This window comes from Macrobrachium rosenbergii, chromosome 10 (assembly GCF_040412425.1).
Source record: "Macrobrachium rosenbergii isolate ZJJX-2024 chromosome 10, ASM4041242v1, whole genome shotgun sequence".
NCBI lineage: Eukaryota > Metazoa > Arthropoda > Malacostraca > Decapoda > Palaemonidae > Macrobrachium > Macrobrachium rosenbergii.
This window is the reverse complement of record NC_089750.1, coordinates 19750053-19767131: the sequence shown is the minus strand read 5'-3', so window position 1 is coordinate 19767131 and position 17079 is coordinate 19750053. Positions and strand designations below refer to the sequence as shown.

At 36.4% G+C, this 17079-nt stretch overlaps 1 protein-coding gene across 1 annotated transcript; it reads right to left on the bottom strand.

Annotated features, from left to right (window-relative positions):
• Positions 1–1941: 1941 nt before the first annotated feature.
• On the bottom strand, positions 1942–12281 carry LOC136843043 (glutamate receptor ionotropic, delta-2-like). The gene is made up of 10 exons (XM_067111032.1): positions 12139–12281; positions 8306–8551; positions 7252–7379; positions 7022–7143; positions 6141–6366; positions 4139–4287; positions 3794–3880; positions 3181–3347; positions 2775–3004; positions 1942–2616 (listed from the first exon to the last, which is right to left on the bottom strand). The coding sequence occupies exons 1-10, from the start codon at positions 12279–12281 to the stop codon at positions 2567–2569; spliced, it is 1548 nt and encodes a 515-aa protein (XP_066967133.1). The 3' UTR covers positions 1942–2566.
• Between the last annotated feature and the right edge of the window lie 4798 nt (positions 12282–17079).

Here is a 17079-nt window from a genome sequence, read left to right as displayed (position 1 = left end):
AGTAATGCCTACAGTGCGCCACGAGGTGCACTGACAGTACTACCCCACTACGGAATATTTTCTGAATGGTACGATAATTTGCTTTGAAAATTGGTATGGAGTACGCCTTATGATTCCTTGAATGTCTCTGCATATGGGTGCATATGAGAAATGGATGTGTACAGTAGTCATGAATAGGCCTAGTTCCTTCGGTGGCGCGGGACCGGATCAGAATCATACCCTGTACGTGCGAAAGCAAGGAGAGAACAGATAGAAATCTTAGGCCATGTATCCGCCATGTCTCGAGCTTTCACTCAGTACACCAGCGTCTAAGTTTTGAATGCGATATATATATATATATATATATATATATATATATATATATATATATATATATATATATATATATATATTATATACACATATATAAATCACATTCCTCCATAAAGTAATACTTCATAACATCACATTTTTGACGAAAAGGGAAGGAACCAGTGGTCAAATAAAATCACCGTTTTGGTTGTTTTAACATTTATTATATATAATTTTATATATATATATATATATATATATATATATATATATATATATATATATATATACTTTACACATGAGAGAACTAAAATATAAATTTCCTCTTTGTGCTCTAACTCAGCGTCCGAGTAACGGTTTGTCAGTGATTTGCTATTTAAATCTGAAAATTTGTTTACCGTACTCTTGTCAATGTGAGTAAAATTTTTTAGCACATATAATTCATTCATATATTATGTTAAACTGCCACCGGCCGAAGATACATTTTTTTTTTTATATTTTATTTGCTATCCATTTTTTAGTTAAACAGTTAAACTTCTACTGCAGATTTTAGGGCTTCTTCAGACAAATAATCCATACTCATAGCCATTATTCAGCTGTTTTTGTTTTCGGCAATGTCTGAGGTGAACCAATTCTTGCAGTTTTGGAGAACCAGTTTTTAGGAGGTCCTGGATGGTGAACGCAGTGGACAATATTTAGGAAAAGGATCAGTGCAAACGTAGGACATAAACCAAGACCGCCGTGAAACGCGCATAAACTGAGTTCCAATTCCTTCCCTCCGCTCGAGGAAGTGCACCTCACAGGTGTTTGCAGCGTCCCTTAGGCCCCTAGCTGCACCCACTTTTTAGCCTTTTACTTTACCTCCATCCGCGCTTCCTATCTTCAGTCTCGATGTCCAACCTCTCTAACAATTACTTATTAATTCAACTAACGGCATTCTCCTAGTTCCACGTTCCCAACCCTTTTACTTCATCTCATTTATTTTCTGGATTTCTTTATTTTGCTGTTCAACAATTCTACCGCCCTCTTTTCACTGACATAAGAGCTGAATGGCCGGAAGTGTTACCGTGTTTGGCATGGCGGTTAAATTCCATAAAATATATTCAACCCGGTTGCTTTCCTTCCTGCATCATTTCGTATTAAACCCCCACAATTTATATCATGCGCCCGAGATGATTTTTCTCCCCAGAAGCTGGTGTCAACACCAATTCAAGATTTCATTCATTTATGAGGTAAAGTAGCTGCTATGTTAGAATGGGGTTTTTCCAAATTAAATGGTTATTTTGAATAACAGCCTCAATACAATTGTTCAACTAGACGTTGATTTTCAGATGGGGTGAACATTAAAACTTTTAAAAAGGGGCAGAAGTAAATATTTAAGCATTTTATTCACACACACATTATATATATATATATATATATATATATATATATATATATATATATATATATATATATATATATATATATATATATATATTATAATATATATATATATATATATATATATATATATATACGTATATATATATATATATTTATATATTATAATATATATATATATATATATATATACATATATATACATATATATATATATATATATATATATATATATGTATATAATTAATCTTTTTATTATCAGTGGTGTCTTAATACGATAAATTTTCGGTCTTATCAAATCTACTCAACCTACGATTGATTATACGTTTGAGCTAAAGTGGATAGGAAAGTGCAGCAACATATATGCCAACTGCACGAGTAATACGAGGACTTTAAAACTGAGTTTTACCATTACCTGAAGGTACCATCTGGCGCTACGAAGATATTTTTGTCTTTTGTGCTTTTGCTGCAGCATAAAAATTACTATTTACGAATTCATACATACAAGATTAGTCCGGTAATGATTGCTAACACATACTGTCTGAGCTGGTCATTGCTCTGGAAAATTAGAGCTAAGTTAGCAGATGTACTGAAGGAGCAGAAGTTGCTTCGTCCGGTGATTCTATAGAAAAAAAGCAGGAAAACACAAATATTCTAAATTCAAGAATCTGGATCTATGAACATCCAATAGCTTTCCAAAGGAAAGCTGAAAATTACGAGGCGTAAATATTAATGGAGTGCTTTTACACCGGATATGCCAAAGAAGCTTCACTCTTCCATGGGTCACTATTTATGGATAGAGGCAGAAATATCCTTTTGCTGAGAATGGCAAGTTGTTAAATTCTGTATTTACTCTTGGGCAAGTTTGGCAAGCATCCGTGTCAAGGTAGAATTATCTTATCCGGCTCTTGGATGGGATACCGTTTTTGTCGAACTTCAGGTCTGAAATGAGAAACAAACCAGCTTTGTATCAAATCACGAATGCTACCTAAAAGACGTTAAATAACTACTCACACGGAGAAGGCATTCTTTACTTAAATAATATTAGAAGAGAATAGAGACTGAATACTTCACAAATTGTCGATAGTACGAAGCCTTACCAGATTTATTTCGAAGGCAACATGCCCATTTTTCAAAGAAGAGAACTATGGCAGAAGTTGTTATCCCTAGGGCCAGAATGAAGAAAGCTGCCTGCAAGTGCACGAGAGTAATGGCTCCAGGGCCACTGTCATCACTAGTCTCTTCTTTGCTCGAACCACCCCCTTTCACTGAATCCACTTCATCGCGTGTCCATTTAGCTATCAAACCGGCTTCTGTTAGTTGCGTTAACCTGTGATGAATTCAGGCAAGACAAATATTTTGATCTATTAACCATATCAAATAATTTCTGTTCATAGGCCAGAATAATATCTTTCCAGAAAAGCAGTTTCTACAATCGGTCTCAAAATCTTATTAAACATGAATGTGTAGAAACTGACACTAAAGATCTGCAAAAAGAATACTCACGCTCTCTCGAAGACTCGTTTATAAGGAGCTCCACTATTTAGAGCCATCCCGTACCCCTGAGGGTAGAAGCTTTGTCGCGCCAAGTAAAACTTTTCTCGGCCTTCTCTTGTGGCACGAATTTCGCTTGCTAGCCTAGCATTTACAAATGCTAACTTTCCCGACAACACCTAAAGCCAGAGGAAAGATTACGAGTGATGTTACAAATGGTAACTTGTGAGGAAAATATATTCTGAAGTAAGTTTTAAAGCTGTTCTCATCTTTCCTAAGCTTGGGACACGCAAACTTTCTCGTTAACGTACAGTAGATACATTGCACTTCTTTTTCAAACTGGATACAGTACCGACAACTAATCTCAAATTAAAGCATCTCGACAGTGGCTCCCAAAAAGCTATTAAAAAAATCGTAATTCTTCAGCTCATGTTGCACCAACAATCACTAGTGACTTCTGTTGCAACACCTCTTGCGCGCCATCTTGCCAGCAGTTTCTCGGTCTGCTTTTAGTCCTTCCTTCTCATACTTGGAAAATATACACATTTATTCTCTCTCTCTCTCTCTCTCTCTCTCTCTCTCTCTCTCTCTCTCTCGTCATCTAATTATTGATAATCATACTTACTTTGGCAATCCCCCCGTCGACGTTTTTTACGTAGTTAGCTTTGTTAAACAAGTCCCAGATATCCTTGTAAATCCCGGATGTGGCCTCCTGGTTAGAGTGAAATAAGGCTGCATTTGTATGCGTAATTTCGTTGATAATTTCATTAACTACAATAAGACAAACTATTCTCTATATAACTGTTCCTACCTCTAACAAGCCAATATACTGATCTGCACAGAAAAATTATGTTAACACACTGTTTCATTTGCTTTACCCCAAAAACTATTTGCGCATTGACTTCAGAGGAACTCAGAAATTCAACGCTGAAATGTTTTAGACATTTTAGTATTCATGATAAACCCCCACCTTGAAGATGAACTCGTTGCTCGTGGCAAAAACTACCGACAAGGTAAATTCTCCCTTCTTCATGGAGGCCAAGAGATCGTTCAGAGAGTCAATGGGTTTCTCGAACTGTGGTACTGCCAGTACAGCTGTCAATGTCCCTTGGTACAAGGCTGCAGAAGAAATGGTTAGAAACATCTGTTACTGAGTGCTTTGTTAGCGACGCACACTTGTCGTCTGATAAAGAATGTTTTATTCTTTTCTCGTCATGTTTCCTGATAAAATAGCTGACAACACGAGTAAAAACCATGAAACTAATTTAACTGGGTCATTTGTAGTGGCGTTATGGGAAATATATGTGCCTTCTTTCGCGAATGTATCGTAGATTTAATGAGTTCCAAAGATATGTGCTTGTTCCTAGAAAATTCCTGAATTCTGCTCTCGCCTCAGTGTTCGAAGCTTCGCTTCCCTCTCGAATATTTGAATTGACTTCCCTCTTCCAGGTCACCAGTAAGGTTGCCTCACGACAAAGCACACTATAAACTGCTTCCCTATGTTACTCTTCTCTAAAACAAAAAGCTTCTGCTTTAAGCGCTAAGAGACAGCCAATTCTCACGTCCTTTTACTGCTATCGGGCTTAGGAAAAGTTTAGACGTGCAATATGGGTAATAGACATTCCTCCCCCTTTTGTTACTGAAAGGAGGATTGAACTGAATTGGATATAGAATTTAGGCCAAAAGCCAAGCACTGGGACCTATGAGGTCATTCAGCGCTGAAACGGAAATTGACAGTAAAAGGTTTGAAAGGTATAACAGGAGGAAAACCTCTCAGTTGCACTATGAATCAATTGTTAGGAGAGGGTGGAAAGTAAGATGGAAGAAAGAGAATATGAAAGGAGGTACAGTAAAAGGAACGAAAGAGATTGTAGCTAGGGGCCGAAAGTACTGACTGCAAAGGAAAGCATCTACCTCCTACGGGGACACCCTCAAGTAATGCCTACTGTGCACTGCATGAGGTGCACTGAAATAATAATGGTAAATACCATAAACATAACGGCAAATACTAAACATAACCCTACGGGGACGGAAAGGAGGAGAAGGATCTGCCTTTGAAATAAAAGAGTCCTGGATGAAGTACATTAATTATCAGCTTGGACGACACAATAAACAAAATTTCATTAAATCCCAAAGGCTATGATGGACAGGATATATACTGTGCGTGTGAGAGAGTGCAAGATACTACAGATGATGACACTGATGGTGAAATGATCTGAGACAGGATGGTCAGACAAGCTGCAGGAGGGAAACCTGCACTAAACACTGAAGACCCACATGGCTGGATAAAATTTATGCAAATCAGTGATGTAGTGGGTTTTGGTGCAAGTGCAAAGGGTCAAATTATTTGTGGAATGTTTGATTAGACGAATTTCCAGTTGATTCTACGTTTGTCAACTTGAAATAGTAAAAACGTCGAGCTTTTGTTTCCAATGTCCTTTTTCGTGGGTTAGTGATTAGAGGTGTCTTTACACGTCATCTAATAGGAACTGCGTTGTTGAGTAATCTAACCCTAAAATCGTAACCAAGTTTAGATCGTTATAAATGAGGATTATCTGATGGAGCATTACTGTCGTCCTATGCTTGCATATCATTGACAACTGCCTTTATATTATGGGGCCTCATTAATCGTAAACATTAAATCTGGAGAATAATACTTGCCATGTGAAAAGCTGTCACAAATTATACATTAACCTTTAACGCATGAGGATGCAAAAATCAGACATCAGCTCATATGAAAGATAAATGTGTTCTGTGCCTCAGATAGATCCCATCTACTTCTATAACCTGAAATACAGTCTTAATATTGACGAAAGAAATTAAAAAACTGCAGGACACACCCACGGTTTCCCGTTAATATTAATTAGAGAAAGTCCCCGAGGAAAGTAGCAGCAAGGGCATAAAGAACAGAAATGGAATCAATCATAATGAAACACGAGATGAAATGCACCGAAATGCCTTCAAAGCCTTACCATAAATATAGAAGCAGAAGAGATACCAGAATAAGAAGATGAATCTATGGGGCCAATGTTCGGTGGAAATCATGTTGCCTTGGAGGACCATGCTCCTGAACATGTTGAAGGTAAACATCTGGAGGGAACTGTCGGGAGGTGCAGACATGTATCGGTCCACCACCCAGCTGAAAAGGCTCAACAAGGGTCCGACGAGAAGCGTAGCCAGCACTAGCAACAACCACACCTGAGAAAATGGGGACACTTTCGGTTACGAGGAGTCCTAAGAGATTTTTGGGATATCAGTCAACTGTTATTCGTCTCTGCTATCAGTTGGGCAGATTCCAGAGGTCTTCAGCAAGCCTCCTGATCCCTTCCAATCCTTGTCGCTCTTGGTAGGATAAGGGTCTGTGTTGTCATAACACACACAAAAAAAGTTAAGTTATACCTTAGTTTAACCAGACCACTGAGCTGATTAACAGCTCTCCTAGGGCTGGCCCGAAGGATTAGGCTTATTTTACGCGTCTAAGAACCAATTGGATACCTAGCAACGGGACCTACAGCTTATTGTGAAATCCGAACCACATTATACCGAGAAATGAATTTCTATTCACCGGAAATAAATTCCTCTAATTCTTCATTGGCTGGCCGGAGACTTGAACTCGGGCCTAGCAGAGTGCTAGCCGACAACTCTCCCACTTATCCAACGAGGAACTAGTCATAACACAACCAACCACCAACTACCCTTTGTGTTCTGTTACACTTTACGGTTTCAGTTTAAGTTTACAACAAAATTTTCCTTTAAACAGTTGCAGAAAGCTGTGAAAATTTTAAAAAACTTAATTTAAGGAAACTACGAAATATTATTGATATTTTCTCTTTTATGATTTCTAAGTTCTTACCAGTAAAGTGAACGGTGAGAAAATGGCTCCGGCTTTGCTCAATTGCGCAGGCGCACGCGTAACGATGGTCGTCGATTCCAGAAAGTAAGGCTTGGTGAAGTCAACAACGGTTTCTCTGGACTCTGGAACAGACAATAACTTAATCAAGTTGAACTTAATCACGTTGCGCTTTGACTTAATAAAGTAAGCGTCGTCAAAATCTTGAGACGTACAAACACAGATACACCTACCTGTAATAGTGATTTCATTGATGGCAAAGTCGACTTCCCTCCGAGCCGACATTCCAATCATGCCTGTGATGGTACCGTCTGGTTGTGGTCCTCCCCAAGCGCCCCGGGGTTCTATTTTCAACTTAAAACTGAAAAAAAATAGATTGATAGGTAGACACAGGTACACAAATATACAAAAAACTGCATAAAGAAATTAAGTACGTGTTTATTTTGTTTTTTTTAGTGCACGTGTACATCCTTTCTCTATTTTGGTCGTTTTTTGTTTGGGGGCCGGGTGTGCTCTGGTCTTACCATTTTGCCCTCTACGGTCACTTCTCCCTCCCCTGGCTCTTTTCCCTAACCTTCAGCTCCCATCAGGCTAATATCTAAATAATCGAAGTCAAATTCTTTTATGTATAATCTCATCAGAATTCAGATGATGTCTAAACAGGCTGTGTTGCGGCATCGGTATAAATAGATTGTTGCGTGTAAGAAAAAATGCAGGATTGGCTAAAGGTCAAAAATGAAGTAGTAGGAAAGGCATTAGTATTCATTTAGACAGAAAGATTAATACCAGAACTAAGTATCTAGTAGTAGGAAAGACATTAGTATTCATTTAGACAGAAAGATTAATACCAGAACTAAGTATCTAGTAGTAGGAAAGACATTAGTATTCATTTAGACATAAAGATTAATACCAGAACTAAGTATCTAGTGGCCATTTTTTTGTATTAAAATGATCAGCAGTTAAAAAGTATCTGAATAAACAGCCGAAATAGCCACTGCCTAAAAAAATGAGAAAATTCATATCATTAGCCATCAGAACATTATTCTTCCCTCACTGGATCGCGTCTTTTAGCAGAGGCACAAAGAATCCTGGAGTTGGCCTAGGCAAACAGGAAAAACTGAACGTCATCTTATATAGAAGTAGCTACAGACAGAAGCATGCTAATTATCTTGTCTGCTACTTAACTTATCTGAAGATAATGAATATGTTAAAATTTTCCCATCTCTATCTGTCAAATTATTCAGCAGCGCTCAAAAAGCAAAGCAAAGCAAAGCAATAGTCGCTTACGTGAAATTGAGTTTTGCCGCAATGCTGCTGAGAACGTTGCAGTCGATGCCGGAGTGAGGCAAGGCGTTGGACTCGTCGACGGGGATGATTTTGAAGAAGGGCCAGTTGTCCACGACAGATGATTTCAGAGTCCTTCCTCCGAAGTCTCCGTAGACCTCGAGTAGGTCAGGAGTTAGAGGACTTTGGATGTCCACGGAAACTTTCCCGTTTGCTTTGTTCCACCGATATGATCCAACAGCCTTCATTCTGTAAAGACACCCAGTCACATTTATTTACCTCGAAATCCTTTTTTTCTCAATGAATTACTCTTCTCTTTTTTGGAAAATGATCCTTTTTTTCTCAATGAATTACTCTTCTCTTTTTTGGAAAATGACTATATCCTTTTAAAAGCTACGATTATGCATCAGTTACAGAGTAAAGAATCGGTTCAAATCTTGCCACAGAGGCCTGGCTTTCTTGGTGTTTCCAAGAATCGTACAGCACTATTGTATATCCTGGCAATGAAGAATGTTCAAATTTCACATTACTATTATTAGACTGTCCACATATTAAAAAACTTATTTCAGTATTTATGAATCCTTAATCGGTACTTTATTTTCCTTTCCTTAATCACTACAATAACAACTGCCAATGATGATGCTGATGATAATATCTATTATTAATATAAACCAACTCTTCATGTCTAGGCGTATAACGTTTATTAACTGTTTTAACCCAATTCTGTAATTCTGTGAATATTTTTTTGTCGGGGTTTAGCGCTCCGGTTAATAAAATGGCACCCAAAGGAAAGGCGGCAATGTATGCTTTTACCAATATAGATCTCTGCCAATCGATTAAAAAAAACTTTGTTTTTCATCACGTATTAAGCGAGATATATCTTTCGATTTATCTATAAGACACTGCAAGAGACGTTTACATTTTTACCGCCAAAGCCTGAAAGGTAATTGGTCTATAAACGACCCACCCCCTCCAGAAAAAAATAACTTCACACAAAGGTTAGGGGGTGGGTTGGAAGTCCTATATATAAAAATTGATTGTCAAAGTCTGTGACCTCTAGTGGCCAGCAGGTTCACTAATGCTATGCTTTCCGTCAGAGCTATTCCATTCCAAATTGAGAATCAATGTATTGCAAAATACTCTGGAATCCAGGCACTAAGAATAAAGATGATAACTGGAATCAACTGACCACCCATTAAGTCTCTTTCGAGCTCTTTGAATCTTCAAAAAAATATATTTACTTTATGCAACCAATTGTTCCAGAAGTTTCCGGTGCCATTCCAGAACACAATCAATAACACCACAACGCAACCCTAGGAGAGCTGTTAATCAGCTCAGTGGTCTGGTAAAACTAAGGTATACTTAACTTTTGTTTTTATACCTTCTTTGCATCATTGCAGAATCTCATTTGCTTTATCACTTCTAGAACAATATAAATTTTCAGCCTAGCAATGGCCATCTTATTTTCTCTTTTCACAGCATATTGTAATTACAAAAATGTAAATTTCATTTAACAAACTTGTAGGCAACATCCAAGAAAATTCATGTCTGAAAATGTTTCTTAAGCACGGCGATTTAAAAGTACTTCTGAAATTAAGTCTTCAAAACTCAGGAAAAGCTGAGCTTAAAATTCACACCGGAAAATCTAAATCATATTTTACCATTGTCATGTTTTCTTATTTCACATTTGAACGATAAGTCAATTATTCTCTTCGGACGTAGGAAAAAAATCAGCATTATATAAAACCTTTAACTTCATGAACGAGGATGGATAACACATGTATAAACATCCCACGGCCTTATAACCACTTACACACCTACACCCATGCCTCATCATCAGCACATCGATTTCTATCATAAATACTTCCTGAATAACAATGGACCTTTGGTTCTAACGCTACTGCCTCTACAGCATGTTACCCCGCCATCTTTTATCCATAATAAATGATATTATTATTTTATTTTTTTTTTTGTTTTTACATCATCATGTCAAAATATGCAACTACGTATGGAACAAAACAGAAAAGACATAAATTTGGTGAGGATATTTCCATTGAATTGAATGGTCATTTTACAAAATCTCTCTCTCTCTCTCTCTCTCTCTCTCTCTCTCTCTCTCTCTATATATATATATATATATATATATATATATATATATATATATATATATATATATATGTATATATATATATATATATATATATATATATATATATATATATATATATATATAATGTCTATGGTGCATCACTGTAGTGTGGCCGGAAATAATAAGTATACAGCCACAATTATGTATATGAGCAAGGCTGTATTTCTCAGAATACAAAAATGGTTAAGAAAAAAAAAGGGGAGAGCTTTCGACCGTACACTATGCACGACAGTACTCTTCAACCAAAAGTTGGGTGAAAAGGACCGTCGTGCATACGGTCGAAAGCTCCATTTTTTAACCATTTTTGTATTTTGAGAAATACAGTCTTGCTCATATACATAACTGTGACTTTTTACTTAATATATATATATATATATATATATATATATATATATATATATATATTATATATATATATATACATACGTGTGTGTGTGTTTATATGTATCCACACACATATATATGGGTGTGTGTGTGTAAGATGAAAAATAAAAATATAAACGAATAAAGAGCAAAGTTTATATTTTCCTTACCATTTCAAAACAACATAACAGTGGCTTTTTACTTTTATATATATACATTTATATATATATATATATATATATATATATATATATATATATATATATATATATATATATATATATATATATATATATATATATATATATATATATATATATATGACAAAATCCACGAAGGAAAGAGAAACAATGGAGTACTGCAAGACCTTTCGACCTCTTGTCCTTTATTAAGCAGACTGAAGAAATATAAAAATAAATTTACAAAGAAAGGGACTGGATATAACGCTGATGTAATGTGGATTGTGTAGGTTCATTTAGCTGTGTAAATTCCCACTGTTTCGTTCTTAATACAGAACTTGTGGTAATGACGTGACTGTGGTCCTATATTTTCTCTTTAAAGACAACGCACCTAACAGTGCTTGATTGATTTATGAATGTTTGGTCTAATGACCTGGTGCTAGATGCGTTAAGTTATTCAGTATACCAAGCCTAACATTGCTAAAAAAAAAAAAAAACTAACAGTGTTAAGAGGAAAAAACATTAACATTCAGTATAAAAGGACAATCTCGTTTTGCAAAGTGTGGCAAAGGTTAACACGACATTCGCAATAATAAAGTATATTGATATTGATGATGATAATGATAATACTGGCGCATGCGCTTTTCGCAAACCTCGCGCGACCCTGCAGCCAAAATCTGTCTATTTTCCGCGTTGCGGAATGCGTATTGATTCCAGCGATGAATCCAGACTCGAGGAAGCCAAATGAATATTGGATTTAGTGGGTGGGTAACCACATACTTCCATGAAGAGGCGTTTGCACAATAATTATTCACTGCGAAGATCGGAGGATGCGGCAATGAAAATGTTAAAAAAGTGAAATAAAACGGTAAAAAGAAAGATTACCACATGTTATGAAATACACAGGCTCAGTCGATTACCTGTATGTTTTATACCAACGTAAAACGTACACACATATACATACGTACGCACATGCACGCTCATAAATGAATGTATGTATGTATGTATGTATACAGTATATATATATAATATATATACAAATATGTGTATGTATATATATATATATATATATATATATATATATATATATATGTATACTGTATATATATACCGAGAGAGAGAGAAGAACGTCATTGTAAAACTACAAGACAATAGAAACCTCGCTTTCAGCCGGTGGTGCCATTGTAACGTCACGTCCCAATATAACATCTGGATGGACGGACTCTGTGCTGGTAATTGGCTGTTTTCGCATTCTCTTGGTGTTTCGATACCCAATATATTCACCCATTATCCAGCCCGATGTCACCGCTCGATTCAGTTTTCAGTGGTGCGAAGCAAATTTCACCTCGGAATGGAGCCTAAGATTTAGGCCACTGGCCAAGACCTGGGATCTATGAGGTCATTCAGCGCTGAAAGGGAAACTGAGAGTACAAAGGTTTTAAAGGTGTAACAGGAGCAAAATCTCTGTTCCCCTATGATACAATTGTTAGGAGAGTGTGGAAAGTAAGATGGAAGATAACATGAACGAAGGTACAGTAAAAGGAATGAAAGGGGTTGGCAAGCTAGGGCCCGAAGGGGCGCTGCTTAAAACATTAAGGAAGGCCTATACGGTGGACCGCGTGAGTTGCGATGATGGCACAACCGCCCCCCACCCCTACAGGGACATACCTCGGAAACATCGCAGCGAATTTAGTGATTTTCGGTAGTGTCTTATTTGCCTCCTTTCTCGAGAAATATTGCGCTGTATCCAGCTGTAATAACACTTATTATTAGAGTGCCATAAGTCGATTACACTGTTCGGCACATCAGAGGAATCCGGACGCTTTTGTGATTTGTGATAAATCTGGCAACATATACCTACAAGCTGACTGTCTTTTATTTGTGATGAAAATCTCGTTGCGGGTATCATAACATCATAGAATCTACTTTTTTTCCCTATGTGAGTACTTTCAATTCAAACTCATAGCACATATGCGTGTATATATATATATATATATATATATATATATATATATATATATATATATATATACAAATATAAGTTAAGAATACCTTAGTTTAACCAGACCACTGAGCTGATTAACAGCTCTCCTAGGGCTGGCCCGAAGGATTAGGCTTATTTTACTTGGTTAAGAACCAATTGGTTACCTAGCAACGGGACCTACAGCTTATTGTGGAATCCGAACCACATTATAGCGAGAAATGAATTTCTATCACCGGGAATAAATTCCTCTAATTCTTCATTGGCCGGCCGGAGAATCGAACGCGGGCCTAGGTGAGTGCTAGCCAAGTACGATATCGACCCATCCAATGAGTGAGACTATATATATATATATATATATATATATATATATATATATATATATATATATATATATATATATATATATATATATATATATTACACGCATACGTGCTATGAGTTTGAATTGAAAGTACTCGCATAGAAAAAAAAGTAGATTCTATGATGTTATGATACGCGCGGCGAGATTTTCATCACAAATAAAAGACAGTCAGCTTGTAGGTACATTGCTACATTCACCACAAATCACAAAAGCATCTGGATTTCTTAGTAAAGTTCCTCTGATGTGCTGAACGGTGCAATCGGCTTATGGCACTCTGATAATAAGTGTCATTACAGCTGGATACAGCGCAATATTTCTCGAGAAAGGAGGCAAATAAGACACCACAGAAAATCACTTAAGGTTCTTAGCAGCGTCCCTTCGTCCCCTAGCTTGCCACCCCTTTCATTCCTTTTAAAACACCTCCCTTCATGTTACCTTTCTTCCATCTTATTTTCCACTCTCTCCTAACAATTGATTCATTATGCAACGACGAGGTTTTCCTCCTGTTGCACCTTTCAAACCTTTATACCGTCAATTTCCGTTTCAGCGCTGAATGACCTCATGCGTCCCAGCGCTTGGCCTGTGGCCTGAATATTATGCTCCATTCCGATGTGCATTGTATAGCGAATGTTGTGTTAGTGTTTACCACAATTTGGAAAACTAGATTGTCGTCTTGTACTGTATGTTAATTTTTTTTCCTCTTAATTTTGCTAATTTTTTTATATTTTTTTAGCAATTTTAGGCATGGCACTTTATAACTTGACGTATCTAGTGCCAGGTTATTAGACCAAACATTCATAAATCAGTTAAGCAATGTTAGGCGTTGTCTTTATATATATATATATATATATATATATATATATATATATATATATATATATATATATATATATATATATATATATGTATATATATGGTGTGGAGATTTTGTACACAGCTGTTTCATCTTTGAATCATCAGTTGAGTTATGAATGTGTGCAGTGAATTTTGTTCTTATTTCTGTGAACCCATTCTTGGTAAGGGAATGGCTTATTGTTAGATATATATAATATAATATATATACATATATATATTTTGTATATATATATATATATATATATATATATATATATATATATATATATATATATATATATATATATATATATATATATATATATATATATATGAGAGAGAGAGAGAGAGAGAGAGAGAGAGAGAGAGAGAGAGAGAGAGAGAGAGAGAGAGAGAGATACAAGGAAACAATTACGGCAGAACCGACTGAGGTGGAGGGTGCTGAGAATATATGGAACAGAAGGTCGTAATTTTGTTGTGAGTGATTAGACGTTGTATGTTGGTCATAAAGCTCCCATGAGAATATGTGGACAGGGAGAGGATTCTTTTGGTGCAAAGGTGGTTCTTTTTAACTCTCTTGTACTTATGGAAGGGGTAATGAAAGAGGTTAGACGTAGGTGTAAAGTTATTGGATGGGAAATTGAAGCTTGTGGAGTAGCTGGTATTTGCTGATGATAAAGCGTTCGGCGATGATTACCACCAATGTTATCACCCTGACGTGAGGTTCGCCATCAGTTACACGTGGGTATATGTTCACTGTACTGCTCTTTGTTTCACAGTTACAGCAGTTCCTCATCGGACGGGTCGATATCGTTCTCGGCTAGCACTGTGCTGGACCCGCGTTCGATTCTCCGGCCGGCCAATGAATAATTAGAGGAATTTTTATTTCTGGTGACAAAATTCATTTCTCGGTATAATACGGTTCGGATTCCACAATAAGCTGTAGGTCCCGTTGCTAGGTAACCAATTGGTTCTTAGCCACGTAAAATAAGTTTAATCCTTCGGGCCAGCCCTAGGAGAGCTGTTAATCAGCTCAGTGGTCTGGTTAAACTAAGGTATACTTTTTTCACAGTTACAGCAAGATTCCGCCGTTGTTCGTGCTATCACCATCATGATCACCATTACCATTCGCTCTTGTTGTCAATGTTAACATTATCACTGTTCTCATAGTTACTTGTAAACTTTCCTTTTAAAAAGAAAGGCTCTAAGGGTTAAAGGAATGAATGATTATAATAGAAGATTTGTTATCAATGTTAACATTATCACTATTCTTATAGTTACTTGTAAACTTTCCTTTTAAAAAGAAAGGTTCTAAGGGTTAAAGGAATGAATAATTATAATAGAAGATTTGTTATCAATGTTAACATTATCACTGTTCTCATAGTTACTTGTACACTTTCCTTTTAAAAAGAAAGGCTCTAAGGGTTAAAGGAATGAATAATTATAATAGAAGATTTGTTATCAATGTTAACATTATCACTGTTCTTATAGTTACTTGTACACTTTCCTTTTAAAAAGAAAGGTTCTAAGGGTCAAAGGAATGAATAATTATAACAGAAGAATGAAAGCTGCTGACCAGTATAAGCATTAGAGAATAAACATCATTAACAAAGTTAGGGTGAGAGAAGTGGTTCGCAAAATCAGTGAGATAAGGAAGGTAGGAGAATCTCTTGGTAAAATTTGCAACCCATGAAATGACTTTTGACAAACCTCCTTTACGGAAACGAAGCATTGATGTTCAAAGCGAATGAGATAAAATGTAGAAGCTGTTGAGGTGAATCATATGCATACTCTGTGTGGAGTAAAAGTTAAGTTAAGTACACCTTAGATTAACCAGACCACTGAGCTGATTAACAGCTCTCCTAGGGCTGGCCCGAAGGATTAGACTTATTTTACGTGGCTAAGAACCAATTGGTTACCTAGCAACTGGACCTACAGCTTATTGTGGAATCTGAACCACATTATACCGAGAAATGAATTTCTATCACCAGAAATAAATTCCTCTAATTCTTCATTGGCCGGCCGGAGACTCGAACTCAGGCCCAGCAGAGTGCTAGCCGAGAACTATACCGACACTTCAATGAAACAACCACTAAGAAGAAGAAGAAGAAGAAGAGTAGAATAAGACTCTGAGCGTACCTCATTGTGTTGTTGGAATCCACAAACGTAGTGAAAAATTTGTACAAATACTCCGATGCCTTAATTGCCATTGTTACCTGCGACAAAACAGAAACCAGGGTCTTTATCACTATAGGGTTACAAGCAAATATATAAGCATATGTTAAGAAATATATCCATACGTAGATAATATGCATGCATTTGTATATATTAGAACTACAGTAATTGTAATTTGTTGATAAAAGCAAATATATATATATATATATATATATATATATATATATATATATATATATATATATATATATATATATATATATATATATATATATATTACATATATGTGTGTATGACTGTGCATGCAAGTTTATGTCTGCTTACATAAACAAACACAATTACATTTTTATAGTGAAGAGCATAAAGAGCACTAGTCCTGAGAGAAAGTTGTTATATTAATGGATGTCTCATCTTCATTGATAAACAAACCACCTGCTAAATTGAGACAGGCTGAATGCTGATGAACTGACACTTGAGTGCTCAACTTTAGCGTGGTGTCTACGTGTTTTCCGAAACCTCAATTGTGCACCCAGTACGAGACAGTGAACCTGGCATATAGCGAAGAAGCCGCCAGGAGCAATGGCCAAAGTAATATTTAAAAAACAAAAGGGGGGAGGCGGTCGACCTGACCGCAGAGTTAAAGTAAATTCAAGTTGGCAGTGAGGTCTGAATTATATATCAAACAGAAAGCTTTTCTTACAGTTCTGCGAAGATGAATAAGAAGAGTCTTCC

What these genes read in the sequence shown, in the direction of transcription:
- LOC136843043 (XM_067111032.1), bottom strand. Translation starts at nt 12,281, where the DNA reads ATGGGTGAATATATTGGGTATCGAAACACCAAGAGAATGCGAAAACAG. An exon ending in AGCGAGGTTTCTATTGTCTT is followed by an intron (nt 8,552 to 12,138) that starts GTAGTTTTACAA and finishes GTGTCTTTACAG; the next exon opens with AATGAAGGCTGTTGGATCAT. An exon ending in GCAACGAGTTCATCTTCAAG is followed by an intron (nt 3,881 to 4,138) that starts GTGGGGGTTTAT and finishes CACTCTAACCAG; the next exon opens with GAGGCCACATCCGGGATTTA.